Source organism: Phyllostomus hastatus, unplaced genomic scaffold (genome assembly GCF_019186645.2).
Source record: "Phyllostomus hastatus isolate PE091 unplaced genomic scaffold, TTU_PhHast_1.1 phas_scaffold_1674, whole genome shotgun sequence".
Lineage (NCBI taxonomy): Eukaryota > Metazoa > Chordata > Mammalia > Chiroptera > Phyllostomidae > Phyllostomus > Phyllostomus hastatus.
Genome location: NW_025334011.1, coordinates 17852116 through 17867443, shown reverse-complemented (window position 1 = coordinate 17867443; position 15328 = coordinate 17852116). Strand labels below are relative to the sequence as shown.

Here is a 15328-nt window from a genome sequence, read left to right as displayed (position 1 = left end):
GAAAGAGAGGGAGAGAAACATTTGTATGAGAGAAACGTTGATAACTTACTTGCCCCTCGCACACCCCCAACCAGGGACCTGGCCCACAACTCAGGCATGTGCCCTGACTGGGAATCAAACCAGCAAGCTTCTGGTTTGCAGGACAACACCTAACCCACTGAGCCACGCCAGTCAGGGCTCTGATAAGTTTCTTTGGAGAAGATGCAAAACCTAGATTCCCATGAGCTCGGCATTCTCCTGTCTGGTCACCAAAGGTCTTGGCTATGTCCCAGTCCTGTTGCATGTATCCAGTGCTCTTTGTGTTTCCAAGAGACCAGTGAGCACTGTTCAAGGTAGAGAAAAGGGAACCTCTTAGTTTGATGCTGAGGATGCCAATCTTCAGAGCAGCTTATAAGACAGCCACAGAGGCCTCATAATGGTCAGCCATCAGGAGTTCCTGCCCAACCACAGACAGGACCGCTAAGGGACTCTTGTCCAGTTTCATTTCTTGAAGCTGCTAATAAGTGGGCTTGATAGAGTCCCTCATGGGAGTTTTCATGGCAGCATCTTACCATCCCTACCAAAAGCTGGAGACTTTTGGGATCCTAACCCAGTTCAGATGCAAAGGCTGTCAGGGCATTGGCGTGATGTCCAAGGTACTGGAGGACAACACCAGCCTGTCTGAAGTATGCCTTATGTTATTTGGGATTGAGAAGTTGAGCTTTGATTGTGTTGTCTAAGGCCTTGTGGTACTGCTGGGTTTTCATATATGCTGCAGATCTGTTTCTGTAGTTTTGAGGGTCAACATCAGAGCTTCATTGTAAAGAACAGTAGCTGTGTGGAAATCTCCATCATGACCGCACTGGACCATCAGGACTTCTCTGGCCAATAATCTTCAGCACCAAAGAGAGGAATCAGTGCCCGCCAGTGTGGTGGCTGTGCATAGGCTCAGCCCCTTGGCTGCAGTGCGGGTGGCAGTGACTGCTCTGTTCCCTGCAGGGCAGGGCTGTGTCCACCTGTAGCCAACAGTCCCACCAGCCAGGCACGGGTAGGCTCCTTGTGCTGTGTCGCTGCTGCAACCCACTCCCTAGGTGTTTGGTGTGTTTTTTTTTTTAAGATTTTATTTATTGTTTTTAGAGAAAGGGGAAGGGAGATAGAAAGAATGGGTGAGAAACATCAGTGTGAGAGAGAATCATCCATTCATCAGTTGACTGTTGCATACAACTAACTAATTGGGGGAACTGCAACCCACTCACGTGCCCTGGCCAGAAGTTGAACCTGGGCCTCTTGCTTTTCAGCACAATGCCTAACTGAGCAGTACTGATCAGGGCTGTTTTTTCCCTTGATTCTGCTTTTTTTTTTCATACTGTCTTGACTCTCGTGTATTTGGTATTTTTTATTACACTGAAATGAACTAATACTAGAAATTATTGAGAGTTCTGGCTGAGATGGAGGCGTAGGTAGAGACCTTTCGCTTCCTCGCACAACCAAAAGGAGCATAACAACCAATCTGAAATCAATAAATAACCCAAAGTGCCAGAGAATCAAACTGCATGGAATTCTGACAACAAAGGAATTAAAGAAAAAAATCAATCAGAACAACCAGACTGGTAAGGCGGTGTACTGTGCTGGCCAACTCAGAAAAACCACAGCAATGCAATGGACCTTGGGGCTGGCTGCCAAGCTTGACAGGCTGAGGGGGAGGGGCTTACTTAAGGCGACTCAGAGGTGGCTGTGGGCTACGTTGGTTGCAGTGGTAGGAGAAGCTCCCAGTCTCACATGAGAGTCAGTTGAAAAGTACGCTAGAGAGGATCAGGTGAGCTGCACTGTTCCCTCTCTGGCCCCTCCCCTACAGGCAGTGCCACAGCTCAGCCAAGAGGGTTGCCCTGCTGGGTGAATACCTAAGGTCCTGCACCCTTACAACCTATCCATTGTGCCAAGACAAACATATACTGCCCAAATGAAAGAAAAGAGTAAAGCTTCAAAAAAAGAGCTGAGCGCGGAGGAGATCACCAACCTATCTGATGGAGAATTTAAAGCCCTGGTAATCAAAATGCTCACAGATCTGATTGAGCTTGGTCGAAAAATGAAAAAACAAATGAAGGATACCCAAAGTGAAATAAAGCAGAATTTTCAGGGAACCAACAGTGACAGGAAGGAAACCAGGAGTCAAAGCAACAATTTGGAACAAAAGGAAAAAATAAACATCCATCCAGAACAAAATGAAGAAACAAGAGTTTGAAAAAATGAAGAGACTCTTACAAAACTTCTGGGACAACCTGAAACATTCCAATATCTCAATTTTAGGGGTGCCAGAAGGAGAAGAGGAAGGGCAAGAAATTGAAGACTTATTTGAACAAATAATGAAGGAAAACTTCCCCAATCTGGCAAAGGAAATAGACTTCCAGGAAGTTCAGGAAGCCCAGAGCGTCCCAAAGAAGTTGGATCCAAAGAGGAACACACCAAGGCACATCATCAAGTTACCTGAGATTAAATATAAAGAGAATCCTAAAAAAAGCGAGAGGAAGCGAGAAGCATGGTTAGTAGGCATAAGTTAGATGGGGAGAGATCAAAAATGGTATGGGAAACAGAGGACTCAAAGAACTTATATGTACAACTCATGGACGTGAACTAAGGTGGGGAATGTTGGAGGGTTGGGGGTGGGGTAGAGGAGGGATAGGGAAAAATTGGGAAAACTGTAATAGCATAATCAATAAAAATATTAAAAATTATTTGTAGCCAAGATAATGTTTTTCTGCAGAGAGAATATATATTTACTTCTCTCTGGTGCTTTGGAGCCCTTATAATTTAGGATTACATGAGTCAGATTTCAGAGTTTGAGATGATTATAGCCCATCTTCAGTCTTTTTGAGGGCCAGTGTATTTTTAGTTTATCGTTACTCTTAGCTTATAGTCCTTCAGTGTTATAGCTAAATGGGAGTGAGGGGTTTACTAGTTCCTCTTTTCCTTTGGTTGTCTGTGAACATAAACCCCTGTACTTTCAGCCTTCTGAGTTTCTCAAAAAGCACCTTTCACCTTCTCAGCTGTTTTCTCTGCAATGAGCACATGACTGCTAGGTGGTAAAAGTAGCCAAAAGCTGTACTCTCCAACCTGGACTTCCATCCTTCTCCAATTTTGAATCATTAATTCCTCACTATCACATCAGTTCTTTAATAGCTTTAGACACATTTTGAAAATTAAAAGAAATATCTAACATCAATTGTTAAGAGTATTTTAAATGAGATATTAAAGTAATTAATGCCAGAACTAGTAAAATATCAACTTAAAAATATTGACATCAACATTAAAGGAAAGTTTAATGTTGACGTTTAAGGTTAAAGTATTAAATATTTTATTTTAGGTATTCAACTGTAAAAATTCTTATTTTTACAGTGGTTCTCAAAAGTAGTGTTTATCTGATTTATTTTTAAGAAATGGGCCAGAATCTGAATTTTAAACTGTCCCTTTATTTGTGTTACTGTGCATGTAAGTAGAAAAATGATTGGGAGTGCTTTGTTATTAGGGGTTTGACTATTCAGTCAATAATGAGAATTTGTTAATACTTTTGTTGCTTATTGGCTGAAATAGGCATTAAAGAAATTGCTTTAGAACAAAAGTTTCTGATTTTACTTATCATTGAAAAAGCTTTATTGAAAACTACAAAATAATGTTACTTTTATTTACTTTTAGGTTGGGCTCATGTGGTTTGTGCCCTATATATTCCAGAGGTACAATTTGCCAATGTTTCTACAATGGAACCAATTGTTTTACAGTCTGTTCCACATGATCGTTATAATAAGGTACAGTGGACATTATTTTATTGGTGTTTGAATATAATTTTTTCATTTTTAAGCTGGGAAGTATAAAGGAGGTTTTTGTATTTTGTTTTAATTAATGGCCTACATTAGAAAATTTAAGGTATTGGTCTCCATCAAATTTCAAAGAGATTTGGACAAAGTATAGTTATTATGGTAAACTACAATTACTAAAATAGGTTACTGAGTTTATAGGAGTACAAAACAAGTAAACAAAATTATATTATCATATTTTGCTAAGTATTATGCACACTTTTTCGCCCAAATTTTTGAGGGAAAAATAAGGATGTGCATTATACATGGATACAATGAGTACATACCATGGGCATAATAATGGGTATAATAATCCCATGTATAATGTACACAAAAGTGTATGTATTATACATGGGAGTGCAATTATACACAGCAAAATATGGTACCTTTTAGACTAACCTAGGTATTTAGACTAACATTTATATGACATTGTAGACCCTATGCATTTGTCCTTTTAAGACTTAATGACATTCTGTGTTTTTTAGACTTCAAGATTTTATTGAATTAGTCATTATTTGATATAAATAATGTGATATCATACATTTTTTTTTCCTTTTTTAAATTCTCATCTGACGATATGTTTTTATTTTAGAAAGGTGGGGTGGAGAGAGAGAGAGCGAGCGATAGAAGCATCAGTAGGTTGACTTCTCTATGTACCCTCACTGGGGATTGAACTTGAAACCTGGGTATGTGCCCTGACTGGGAATTGAACCTGCAAACTTTCTGGTGTATGATGCTCCAGCCAACTGAACCACCCAGCCAGGGCTCATACATCCTTTCTTAAAAATAATTCTGTTGTAGAATATTTCTCCTTTCCACTCCTCAAAATTGTTTTCTGCCACCATGGCAGGATATTTGTTATAAGCTTTTCTAAAACCTTAGTTCATGTTTGCTTTCTCCCCTATATATATTTTTATTTCATATATTTTTTTTCCATTTCTTTTGCATGTTAGCAGATTTTTCTATTACCCAGTGTGTCTTTTAGTGTTACCATTTATTGGAGATACCTGTTGATTTACTCCATCTATGGGAGAAAATACCATTGCAGTAAATTCTAAGGTTTCAGATACTTTTGTATTAAACATTCATAATACAGATTATTAATATTAAAAATGAAAATATGGAAAAGTAAATAGAAAAATACAAGACAGAAATCATCCAAAATTTTCTTATTCAGATCCTGCTACTTTTTGGTGTGTGTATTTTTATATATATACATACAATATACTTGTAAAAAATGTGGATTATATTGATTATACTGTTTTGTGTGTTTTTGAAAATTATTAACCTGAATATCTTTTTGTGTCAAGAAATTTATTTTTTTGCCATCATTTTTAGTGGATAGTTAGCATGTAATATAGAGTATTGTTAGTTTTGATGAACTGTGATTTAATTAAAGAACCCCTTTTCATTGAAGTGCATTATTTGCTGTTTGTCATGTACATAACAATCCCTGTGTAAAAGGGAATGAATGTTTTGGAAGCTTCAAAAAGTATATTGTATGAAATTAAAATACATTAAGATAATAAATTACAATCAAGTGGGGTTGATTCCAGGGGCTCAAGGATGGTTCAGTATGTATAAATTGATCAGTGTACACACCACATTAAAGTGTAAAAATTATATGATCTTATCAATAGATGAAGAAAAAACATTTGATAAGATATAACATTCAGTAATGACTAAAGCACTCAATAATATGGGGATAAAAGTAAAGTACCTGAACATAGTAAAGGCCATATATGACAGACCCTCCGCTAACACCATACTCAATGTTGAAAAACTTTGAGTTTCAGAAAAACTCCAAGATCCTGAACAAGACAAGGATGCCCACACTTGCCACTGTTATCCAACATAGTATTAGAAATCTAGCCAGAACAATTAGCAATTAGACAAATGAAGGGAATAAAAGGCATCCAAATTGGGAATGGAGAAGTAAAATTTTCACTTTCTGTAGTTGACATGATTTTTTTTAAGATTTCCCCCAGGGGAATACTCTTTTTTTTTTTTTAAGATTTTATTTATTTTTATTTTTTAGAGAGGGAGGGGAGGGAGGGAGGGAAAGAGAGAGAGAGAGAGAGAGAGAGAGAGAGAGGGAGGGAGGGAGGGAGGGAGGGAGGGAGAGAAAGAAACATCAGTGTGCGGTAGCTGGGGGTCATGGCCTGCAACCCAGGCATGTGCCCTGACTGGGAATCGAACCTGTGATGCTTTGGTTTGCAGCCTGCGCTCAGTCCACTGAGCTACGCCAGCCAGGCTGACATGATTCTTTACATAGGAAGCCCTAAGGACTCCACCAAGGAACTATTAGAAACAATAAACAAATACAATAAAGTTGCAGGATACAAAATCAATGCAGAAAAATACATTGTGTTCCCATGTACTAACAAAAATTCCTTTTGCATTTGCCACCAAAAGAATAAAATAACCACTGGAAATTATAAGATACTATGAAAAGAAATTGAAGAAGATACAACAAAAAAGAAAGGTCACACCTCAATACTCATTGGCTTTAGAAATTGTCAAACCCTGTACTTGCCACATTTTGACAAGAAAAAAATGTTCCAGCACTTGGCGCTTACTCACCGCTCGGCACCCCTCCCTTGTGATGAAACAGAGTTTGAACTGTCAGTCTCACGGTAGCTTGCAGACAATTTTGTACTCATCACTTTTGGCATTGTCACGAGTTCTGGAACAAATTAATGACGACTACAGAGGTAACACTGTATTCCGTGTTCATAGATTAGAAGAATCAATGCAAATTAAATGGCCATATTATTCAAAGCAATATACAGATTTAATGCAATCCCCATCAAAATATCAGTGACATTTTAAAAAGAAATACAACATGATTTATTGGGAACCATGAAAAACCCCATATGACCAAAGCAATCCTGAGAAAAAAGAACAAAGCCAGAGTTATCACACTGTCTGACTTCAAATTATACTACAAAGTGAAAATACTCAAAACAGCATAGTTTTGGCAGGAAACAAGACACACATCAATGGAACAGAGTAGAGAACCCGGAAGTAAACCCACATATATGTGGGCAAATAATTTTCGACAAAGGAGCCAAAATTATACAATGGAGAAAAGACAGCCTCTTCAATAAATGGTGCTGGGAAAATTGGAAATCCACATGCAGAATAATAAAACTAGACTGCTGTTTGTCACAACACACAAAATTTAACTCAAAATGAATCAAAGACCTAAATATAAGACCTGAAACAATAAAATACACAGAGGGGAGCATAATTAACAAACTTACGAACATTGGTCTTACAGGATTTTACAAATTTGACCTCACAGGCAACGATGTAAAAGCAAAAATAAGTGAGTGGGATTATTGCAAACTAAAAAGCTTCTGCACAGCAAATGGAACTATCAGCAAAATAAAAAGTCATCTCACCAAATGGGAGAAGATATTTACAAACAACACTTTCCATAAGGGGTTAATATCTGAAATATATAAAGAACTCATACAACTCAACAACTAAAACCAACAGTCCAATTAAAAAATACCCTGGCTGCTGTGGCTCAGGGAATTTAGTGCTTGTTCGACTCCCAGTCAGGGCACAAGTCTGGGGTGGCGGCCAGATTCCCAGTAGAGGGCGCGTGAGAGGCAACTGCACATTAATGTTTCTCTCTTGTGCTCTCTCTAAAAATAAACAAAACCTTCAAAAAATAATAAAATGAAAAATGGGCAGAAGGCCTGAAGAGACACTTTTCCAAAGAAGACATACAAATGGCCAAGAGATATATGAAAAGATGCCAAACTTCTAGTTATTAGGGAGATGCACATCAAAACCACAATGAGATATTGCATCACATCTGTTAGAATGGCTGTTACCAACAAGACAAATATTGTTAGAGAGGTTGTGGAACTCTCATTCACTCCTGGTGGGAATGTAAACTAATACAACCACAATGGAAAACAGTATCGAAATGCCTTAAAAGTTAAGATTATAAGATCCAGCAGTCCCTCTTTTGGGTATGTGCCTCAAAATTTTGAAAACATTTATTCTTAAAAATATGTATCCCTATGTTCATTGCTGCATTATTCATGGTGGCCCAGACATAGAAAAAACCAAACTGCCCTTTGTTAGATGATTGTAGAAAGAAGATACAGTATATACATATATACAATGGACTACTACTCAGTCATAAGAAAAAATAAAATACTGTAATTTGTGACATCATGAATGGACATGGAGAATATCGTGCCAAGCAAAATAAATCATGTGAAAAAAGACAGTCATGTGATTTCACTCATATGTGGGATATAGAACTGAAAGAAATGAACAAACAAGAAAAACAAACAAAACTCATAGGCACAGAAACAATATGGTGGCTACCAAAGGGAAAGGAGTTTGCGGCGAAGTTAGAAAAGGGTAAAGGGGGCCAAATATATAGTAGTGAAGGAGACTTGACTTTGGGTGGTGGGTGTATAATGCAATATACAGATGATGTATTATAGAATTATATACTTGAAACCTACATAATTTTATTAACTGGTGTTGTCCTAATAAATTCAGTAATATTTAAAATTTTGAAAATACAGAAAAAAAAATAGAAAAAGACAGACAAAAATCATCCCAAATCTCCTTGTTCAGATCCTTTTAGGTTTTTGTGTGCATTTTTACATATACTATATATACTTTGTAAAAATTTGTGTTATATTGGTTATATTATTTTGTCTGTTTTTGAAAATTATTAACCTGGACATCTTTTTACATCAATAAGATATATTTTTGTCATTTTTCGTGGATAGTTAGCATGTAATACAGAGTATTATTAGTTTTGATAAACTAACTTAATTAAGGAACCCTTTATTATTGAAGCACCTCATTTGATGTTTGGCATGTATGTACCAACAGGATCTCTGTGTGAAAGGATGTGCACATTTCAGAAACTTAAATGACTGTATTGTGTGAAATTGCCCTCTAGAATGCAGTTTCTAACTTATACTACATTAGTTAAGTGTGAGATTGCACTTAACTTTTCTTATTGTTCAGCATATCTCCTTATACAGTTTAACCACTGTATATTACTATTAAAACAGTGTTTGTCATTCTTTATAGTGAAACTATTAGGATGTTTGAATTTTCTTTGAGTACTGGAAATATTAAGTATTTTAAAGATATCTTTAAAGGTTATTAATGTTTGTTAATTGACCTTGAATAGCTTTTTTTCTTTTAACATTGTAATGTTCCTATTTATTCTTTTGAAGTGTTTTTATATTAGGGATGTTATTATTTTGTCTTACATACTTGCTTTGTATGCTTTGATCATAATTTAACATTTGAGTTTGATCTTTCATGATATCTTCATGTTTTTACTGTTGTATTATAGCAGGTTAATTTTTTTGTTCAGAAATTTAAATTTTATATAATTTACACATTCTTTATTGTTTCTGCTTTTGTTTCTATTTATTTATTTAAATTTTAATTATTCTTAAAGTACAATTTTCTGTCTTTTGCTCCCATCCCAGCCTACCCCCCCCCATTTGTTTATTTATTTATTTACTTACTTGCTTATTTATTTTCAGAGAGAGGGGAAGGGAGAGAGAGAAACATCAGTGGGTGTTTGCCTCTTGCGTGCCCCCAACTGGGGACCTGGCCTGCAATCCAGCATGTGGATTGAATTGACCCAGAATTGAACCGGTGACCCTTTGGTTCGCAGGCTGGTGCTCAGTCTGCTGAGCCACACCAGCCAGGGCTGTTTCTGCTTTTTATACTATGCAAAGAAAATCTTTCTTAACACTAAATGTATAAATAATTTTTGTGCTTTCAAAGTTCATATTTAAAAATTTTTTAAGTAAATTTTCTTGATTATGCTATTATAGTTGTCCCATTTTTTTCTTCCCATTAATTCCCCTCTGCCCTGCACCTTTTTACCACCAGCATTCCCCCCCTTAGTTCATATCCATGGGTCATACATGTAAATTCCTTGGGGTCTCCATTTCCTATACTGTTCTTAACCTCCCCCTGTCTATTTTGCACCTACCATTTATGCTTCTTATTCCCTGTACCTTTCCCCCTATTCTTGCCGCTTCCCTTCCCTTCTGATAACCCTCCATGAGATCTCCATTTCTGTGATTCTGTTCCAGTTGTTTGCTTAGGTTTTTGTTGTTGTTGTTTTTAGGTTCAGTTATTGATTGTTGTGAATTTGTTGTCATTTTACTGTTCATAGTTTTGGTCATCTTCTTTTTCTTAGATAAGTCCCTTCAACATTTCTTATAATAAGGGCTTGGTGATGATGAACTCCTTTAGCTTTACCTTGTCTGGGAAGCACTTTTTCTGGCCTTCCATTCTAAATGAAAGCTTTGCTGGATAGAGTAATCTTGGATGTAGGTCCTTGCCTTTCATGATTTCAAATACTTCTTTCCAGCCCCTTCTTGCCTGCAAGGTTTCTTTTGAGAAATCAGCTGATAATCTAATGGGAAGTCTTTTGTTAGGTAACTGTCTCTTTTCCTCGTGCTACTTTTAAGATTCTCTCCTTATCTTTAGTCTTGGGTAAGGTCATTATGATGTGCCTTGGTGTGTGCTTCCTTGGGTCCAACTTCTTTGGGACTCTCTGAGCTTCCTGTACTTCTTGAAAGTCTATTTTCTTTGTCGGATTGGGGAAGTTCTTCATTATTTTTTCCAAGAAGTTTTCAGTTTCTTGCCCTTGCTCTTCTTTTTCTGGCACTCCTGTGATTCAAATGTTGAAATGTTTCAAGTTGTCCTGGAGGTTCCTAAGTGTCTCCTCATTTCTTTGAATTCTTGTTTCTTCATTCTGTTCTGCTTGAATATTTATTTTTCCTTTTATGCCAGATGGTTGATTTGAGTCCTAGTTCCCTTCCCTTCACTGCTGGTTCCCTGTATATTTTTCTTTATTTCACTTTGCATAGCCTTCACTTTTTCCTCTATATTGCAACCATACTGAACCATTTCTGTGAGCATCCAGATTACCAGTGTTTGAACTCTGCATCTGATAGGTTGGCTATCTCTTCATCGCTTAGTTCTATTTTTGGAGCTTTGATTTGTTCTTTCATTTAGGCTGTATTCTTTGTCTTAGCATTCCTGTTACATTTTAAAGGATGGAGCCTTAGGTGTTTGCCAGGGCAGGGCAACCCACTTTGCTGCGTTGTGGTGCTGTATGGCGAGGGGTCTGTGAGGGAACAGTGCTGCTTGTTCAGCTCTCCGCCAGCTTTCATTCCCTTTCCCTGCTACTCACAAGCAAATTGGGCCCTTCTGGTGTTGAATCCTTTGGTGTGTGAGCTTGTGTATGTTCTAGGACCCTGTGGGTCTCTCCAACAAACTGTCCTGTGTTACTGGGAGCCTCTCCTGCTGCTGCAACCACCTCAGGTGTTTACAGTCAGTTTTTGTGGCTTTCTTTTTCTCTGCTGGTACTTTGGGTTGGGCGGTCTGTCTTGCTCCCCAGTTGTTCCTCCTAGTTTATCTGCATGCAAATGTGGGACTACCTGGTCCTCCAGTCACCTCCTTGCAGGGTATCCTCTCTGCCCCCTCACCAGTCTGGATGAATGTGTCTTCTTTAACTCCTTGGTTGTTGGACTTCCATACAATTCAATTTTTTGGCAGTTCTGGTTATTTTTTGTTTTTTAATTTGCTGTTATCCTTATTTTGGTTATGCAAGGAGGCAAAGTATATCTACATATGCTTTCATCTTGGCCAGAAGTCTGTCAAAGTTCATTTTTAAAATACTTGTTTTTCCTTTTAATTTTGAAATAATTTCAAACTTCTGTAAAGGTTGCATTAACAATAAATGAGCCCTGGTTGATGTGGCTCAATCGATTGAGTGCCAGACTGTGAACCAAATGGGCGCTGGTTTGATTCCCAATCAGAGCACATGCCTGCATTGCAGTTCGGGTCCCCAGTAGGGGGCACTTGAGAGGCAACCACACAGTTATGTTTCTCTCCCTCTCTTTTTCCCTCTCTAAAAATAATTAAGTAAAATTAAAAAAATACAAAACAGTACATGCAAAGAGGAATTTATCAATGTAATACTGACAGCCCTGAATGCTGTAGTATTTCCTATAAAGAAGGACTTTTTACCACATGATGAGAACATGTCCATAAAAATCAAGAAATATACATTTTTGTGTTATTTCTGTGTAGTCCATAGACCTCATTATTATTTTCCTAATTTCTCCAATTTTTTCAGTGATGGTTTTCATAGCCAAAAGAGTGCAGAATGCATTTTGTCTCTCTTAAGTCTGCTTTAATCTCAAAATAGTAACTCAGTTTTTCTCTGGCTTTTATAAAGTTGATAGTTCTGAAGATTACAGGCCAGATATTTTAATAGAATGTCCCTTGTTTGGATATTTTTTTGATGTTTCCTCATTATTTAATTCAGATTATGTGTTTTTGGCAGGAATATCACAGAAGTGATGCCGAGTTCTTTTCATTACATCTTAGGAGTTGATACATGATTTCAGTTTTTTCCATTAGTAGTCATGTTACCTCGATCACTTGGTTAAGGTTGTGCCTGCAAGGTTCTCCACTGGGAAGTTAATCTTTTTTCCCTTAATAATCAGTAAGCATTTTTGTGGGGAAATACTTTGTATGTAAATACCTTGTTCCTTATGCCTTTTACCCACTAATTCTAGCAACCATTATTGTTCCTTGGCTTAATTAATTTATTGCTGTGATCAGTGGCAAATGGTGCTTTTCTAATTCCAACATTTTTTATATTCATGAGTTGGCATTCCATGTTCAGAAAAAGCTTTTTCCAGCCTGCAGTTATTTATTTTATTTTACTGTGTTTTATTTTTATTTAAAATTTTATTTATTTTTTAGAGAGATGGGACAGGAGGGAGAAAAAGAGAGGGGGAGAAACATTGACATGAGAGAAACATTGATTGGTTTGCCTCTTGTATATATCCCGACCAGGGACTGAACCTGCAACCTAAGCATGTGCCCTGACTGGGAACTGAACTAGCAACCTTTCACTTTGTGGGATGATGCCCAACAAACTGTACCACACCAATCAGGGCCTCTCTCCAGTTATTTATGTTAGTATGGATTGATACATACTATGTATTAGTAGCTTATTTTAATGGGTCATTTTTCATTGCTGATGTTTATTTTGATGCTCATATTATCTCAGGTTTGGCTTGTGGGACCACTTCAGCCTGACTTCTGTGTCTTTTGCCATGTTTCTTCCATTCTGTTAACTGTTCTTTACTTCTTTTTTTTTTTTTTTTTATGGAGAACTTTTATTTATTTATTTATTTTTAAACTTTGAACCTAGTGTTCTTTCTTTTTTTTCACATGCAAAGTTTCTTTTTATTTTAATTGTTGTTCAAGTACAGTTTTCTATCGTTTACTCTCATCCGAGCAACCCCCCAGTCCTCCCCACCTCCCTCTCATTTCCACACCCCCTAGTCTTTGTCCATGTGTCCTTTATACTTGTTGTTCTTTACTTCTGACACAGTAGTATATTACTGGCTTACTGGCTTATCTTGTATGATTGCTGCCCTAGCCCTAGAATCACCATTTCTTGTTTTAGGTGAGAATGGTATTTAAAATCCAAAGTGACACTAGTATGCTCATTGTTATTGGGGTGTTGCTTCTCTTAGGCCCTTTTAATGGGGATAGCTAGGAAATAGATGTGTTGTATATGTATATAGATACACAGATACACATACATTCACATCTGTATTTTTTCTATACTTATCCTCATATATTGAAGACCGTGAGGTCACATTGATTCTTCTGCTTCGATATATAGTTATATACATGCTCATACATCTGTTTTTATTCCTGTATCAATCGATTCTACATAGAGAGAAGCATAAAATTTTAGTAGCTTTTCCAAATCTATACAATATTAAAAATATTAGGAAAAAATCTAATGTTTTCATTTCCTATTTGTCACTTGACTCCCATTCATCCTCAGGGTACTTACTTATTTGATCAATTCTCTTATATTAACAAATCTTTTACTGGTGCCATCCTTTAATGCAAAGCTCATTCTTACTTCATTCAGGCTCCACATCTCACCATGGATTGCAGTTGCGTCCCTGTATAGCTGCCTCTGTTACCACCACTCCTCCCCATACTCCTCCATGGTTGGTTTCCTCACCTTTTTCAGGTTCTGACACCTCATTCTTAACACTGACTCTCAATCCCCAACCCTCTCATGGGAGCCAGCCCTACTGTGTGTGTCTCTGATAGTGTGGGACTGCCCTCTCCTTCCCAGAGTGGATGCTATCATGTTTGGCCGCAACCTCATGACTTTAAGAAAACTGAAATATTCAAGAGGTAAGGGAGGGTTGGTAGAGGGAAGAATGAACTACTTTGACTTAAATCTTTTATTCATTTAATTTAAGAATATAGTGTGGTATATATTGAACTTTTTCCTTCGCACATAGTTGGGCAGGTTTTTCAATATTATTATTAAATAATCTATGTTTTTCACAGTGAGTTATCATTTGAATCATTATTGAATTCTTGGGTATTCTTCACATTTTTCGTGTTCCAATGATGTGTCTATTATCCTAGTAGCACACTATTTTAAATTATTATGGCTTTGTACATACACATCTTAGCATATGATAGAAGTGACATTGTCATGTCTTTCTCCAGATGAACAGGATTAACAAACTATAATTTTTATTATATTTGCATCACAACAAAATATTATGTTGGGGAAGAATTAATCTTTTTTCTTTATTTTTTACTGTTTATGCTGTTATAGTTGCCCCTACTTTTTCCCTCTTTGTCCACCACCACAAAGGCCCTGCTCCCTCTGAACCCCCAGGCCATCACCACAGGCATATATGTTCTTTAGCTAATCTCTTCAAAGAATTTATCTTTTAATCATATTGAATCTTTTGTTTCAGAAACATGGTGTATCTCTCCATTTATCAAGTTTTTTCTTTTCTCTTTGGTGTTTTCCTTGTATGTGGTTGCTGTATATGTTTCTTGTATTTTTTATGGTTGTTGATTTGTTTCATATAGTTAACCTTAAAAGGTTGATATTCTGTCTTCATAAATGTTTAGGTTAATAGCTTGCGTGTTAATTCTGAAATGATAGGAAAAATTGGAATATGGATCATTAAGTTTGGGAAAACATTAATCCTTAATGGATGGTCATAAAGAATAATTCGGAGGACATTTATTAAGGTAGTGGACACTTACTGTTGACCTGCTTTGTACCAAGCATTGTGCTAAACACTAGGAATTCAGAGATGCAAAAAAATTACAGGGTTTTCTCAATGTGACACCCAATTAGTCAATTAAATAATAGTTACAATGTATGAAAAGGACAATGTGTATTACAAATAATAAATATAAATGAAGTGTTATGGAATATAATGAAAGGAGGGATTATTTTTGCCTAAGGAATTGAATTAGGTACATGAAGAGATTATAAGGTCCTTGCAGAGTAACTAATAATTTGACCTGTGGAAAAAAGTATCAAGTAATAATTTCAAACAGAGAAGGTAAACTAAAATAGGGTAGTAGATTCAAATGGTAGGTGGTAGGCAGTTCCG

General features: G+C 36.8%; 1 protein-coding gene across 11 annotated transcripts in view; it reads left to right on the top strand.

Moving 5' to 3' along the window:
* MLLT10 (MLLT10 histone lysine methyltransferase DOT1L cofactor) overlaps positions 1-15328 on the top strand; it is a 243144-nt gene that overhangs the window by 75098 nt on the left and 152718 nt on the right. For all 11 annotated transcript variants that reach the window (XM_045857925.1, XM_045857921.1, XM_045857927.1 and 8 more), the window contains one exon: positions 3670-3779. In XM_045857925.1, the coding sequence (XP_045713881.1) occupies positions 3670-3779 (110 nt within the window). The remainder of the gene's footprint in view (positions 1-3669; positions 3780-15328) is intronic.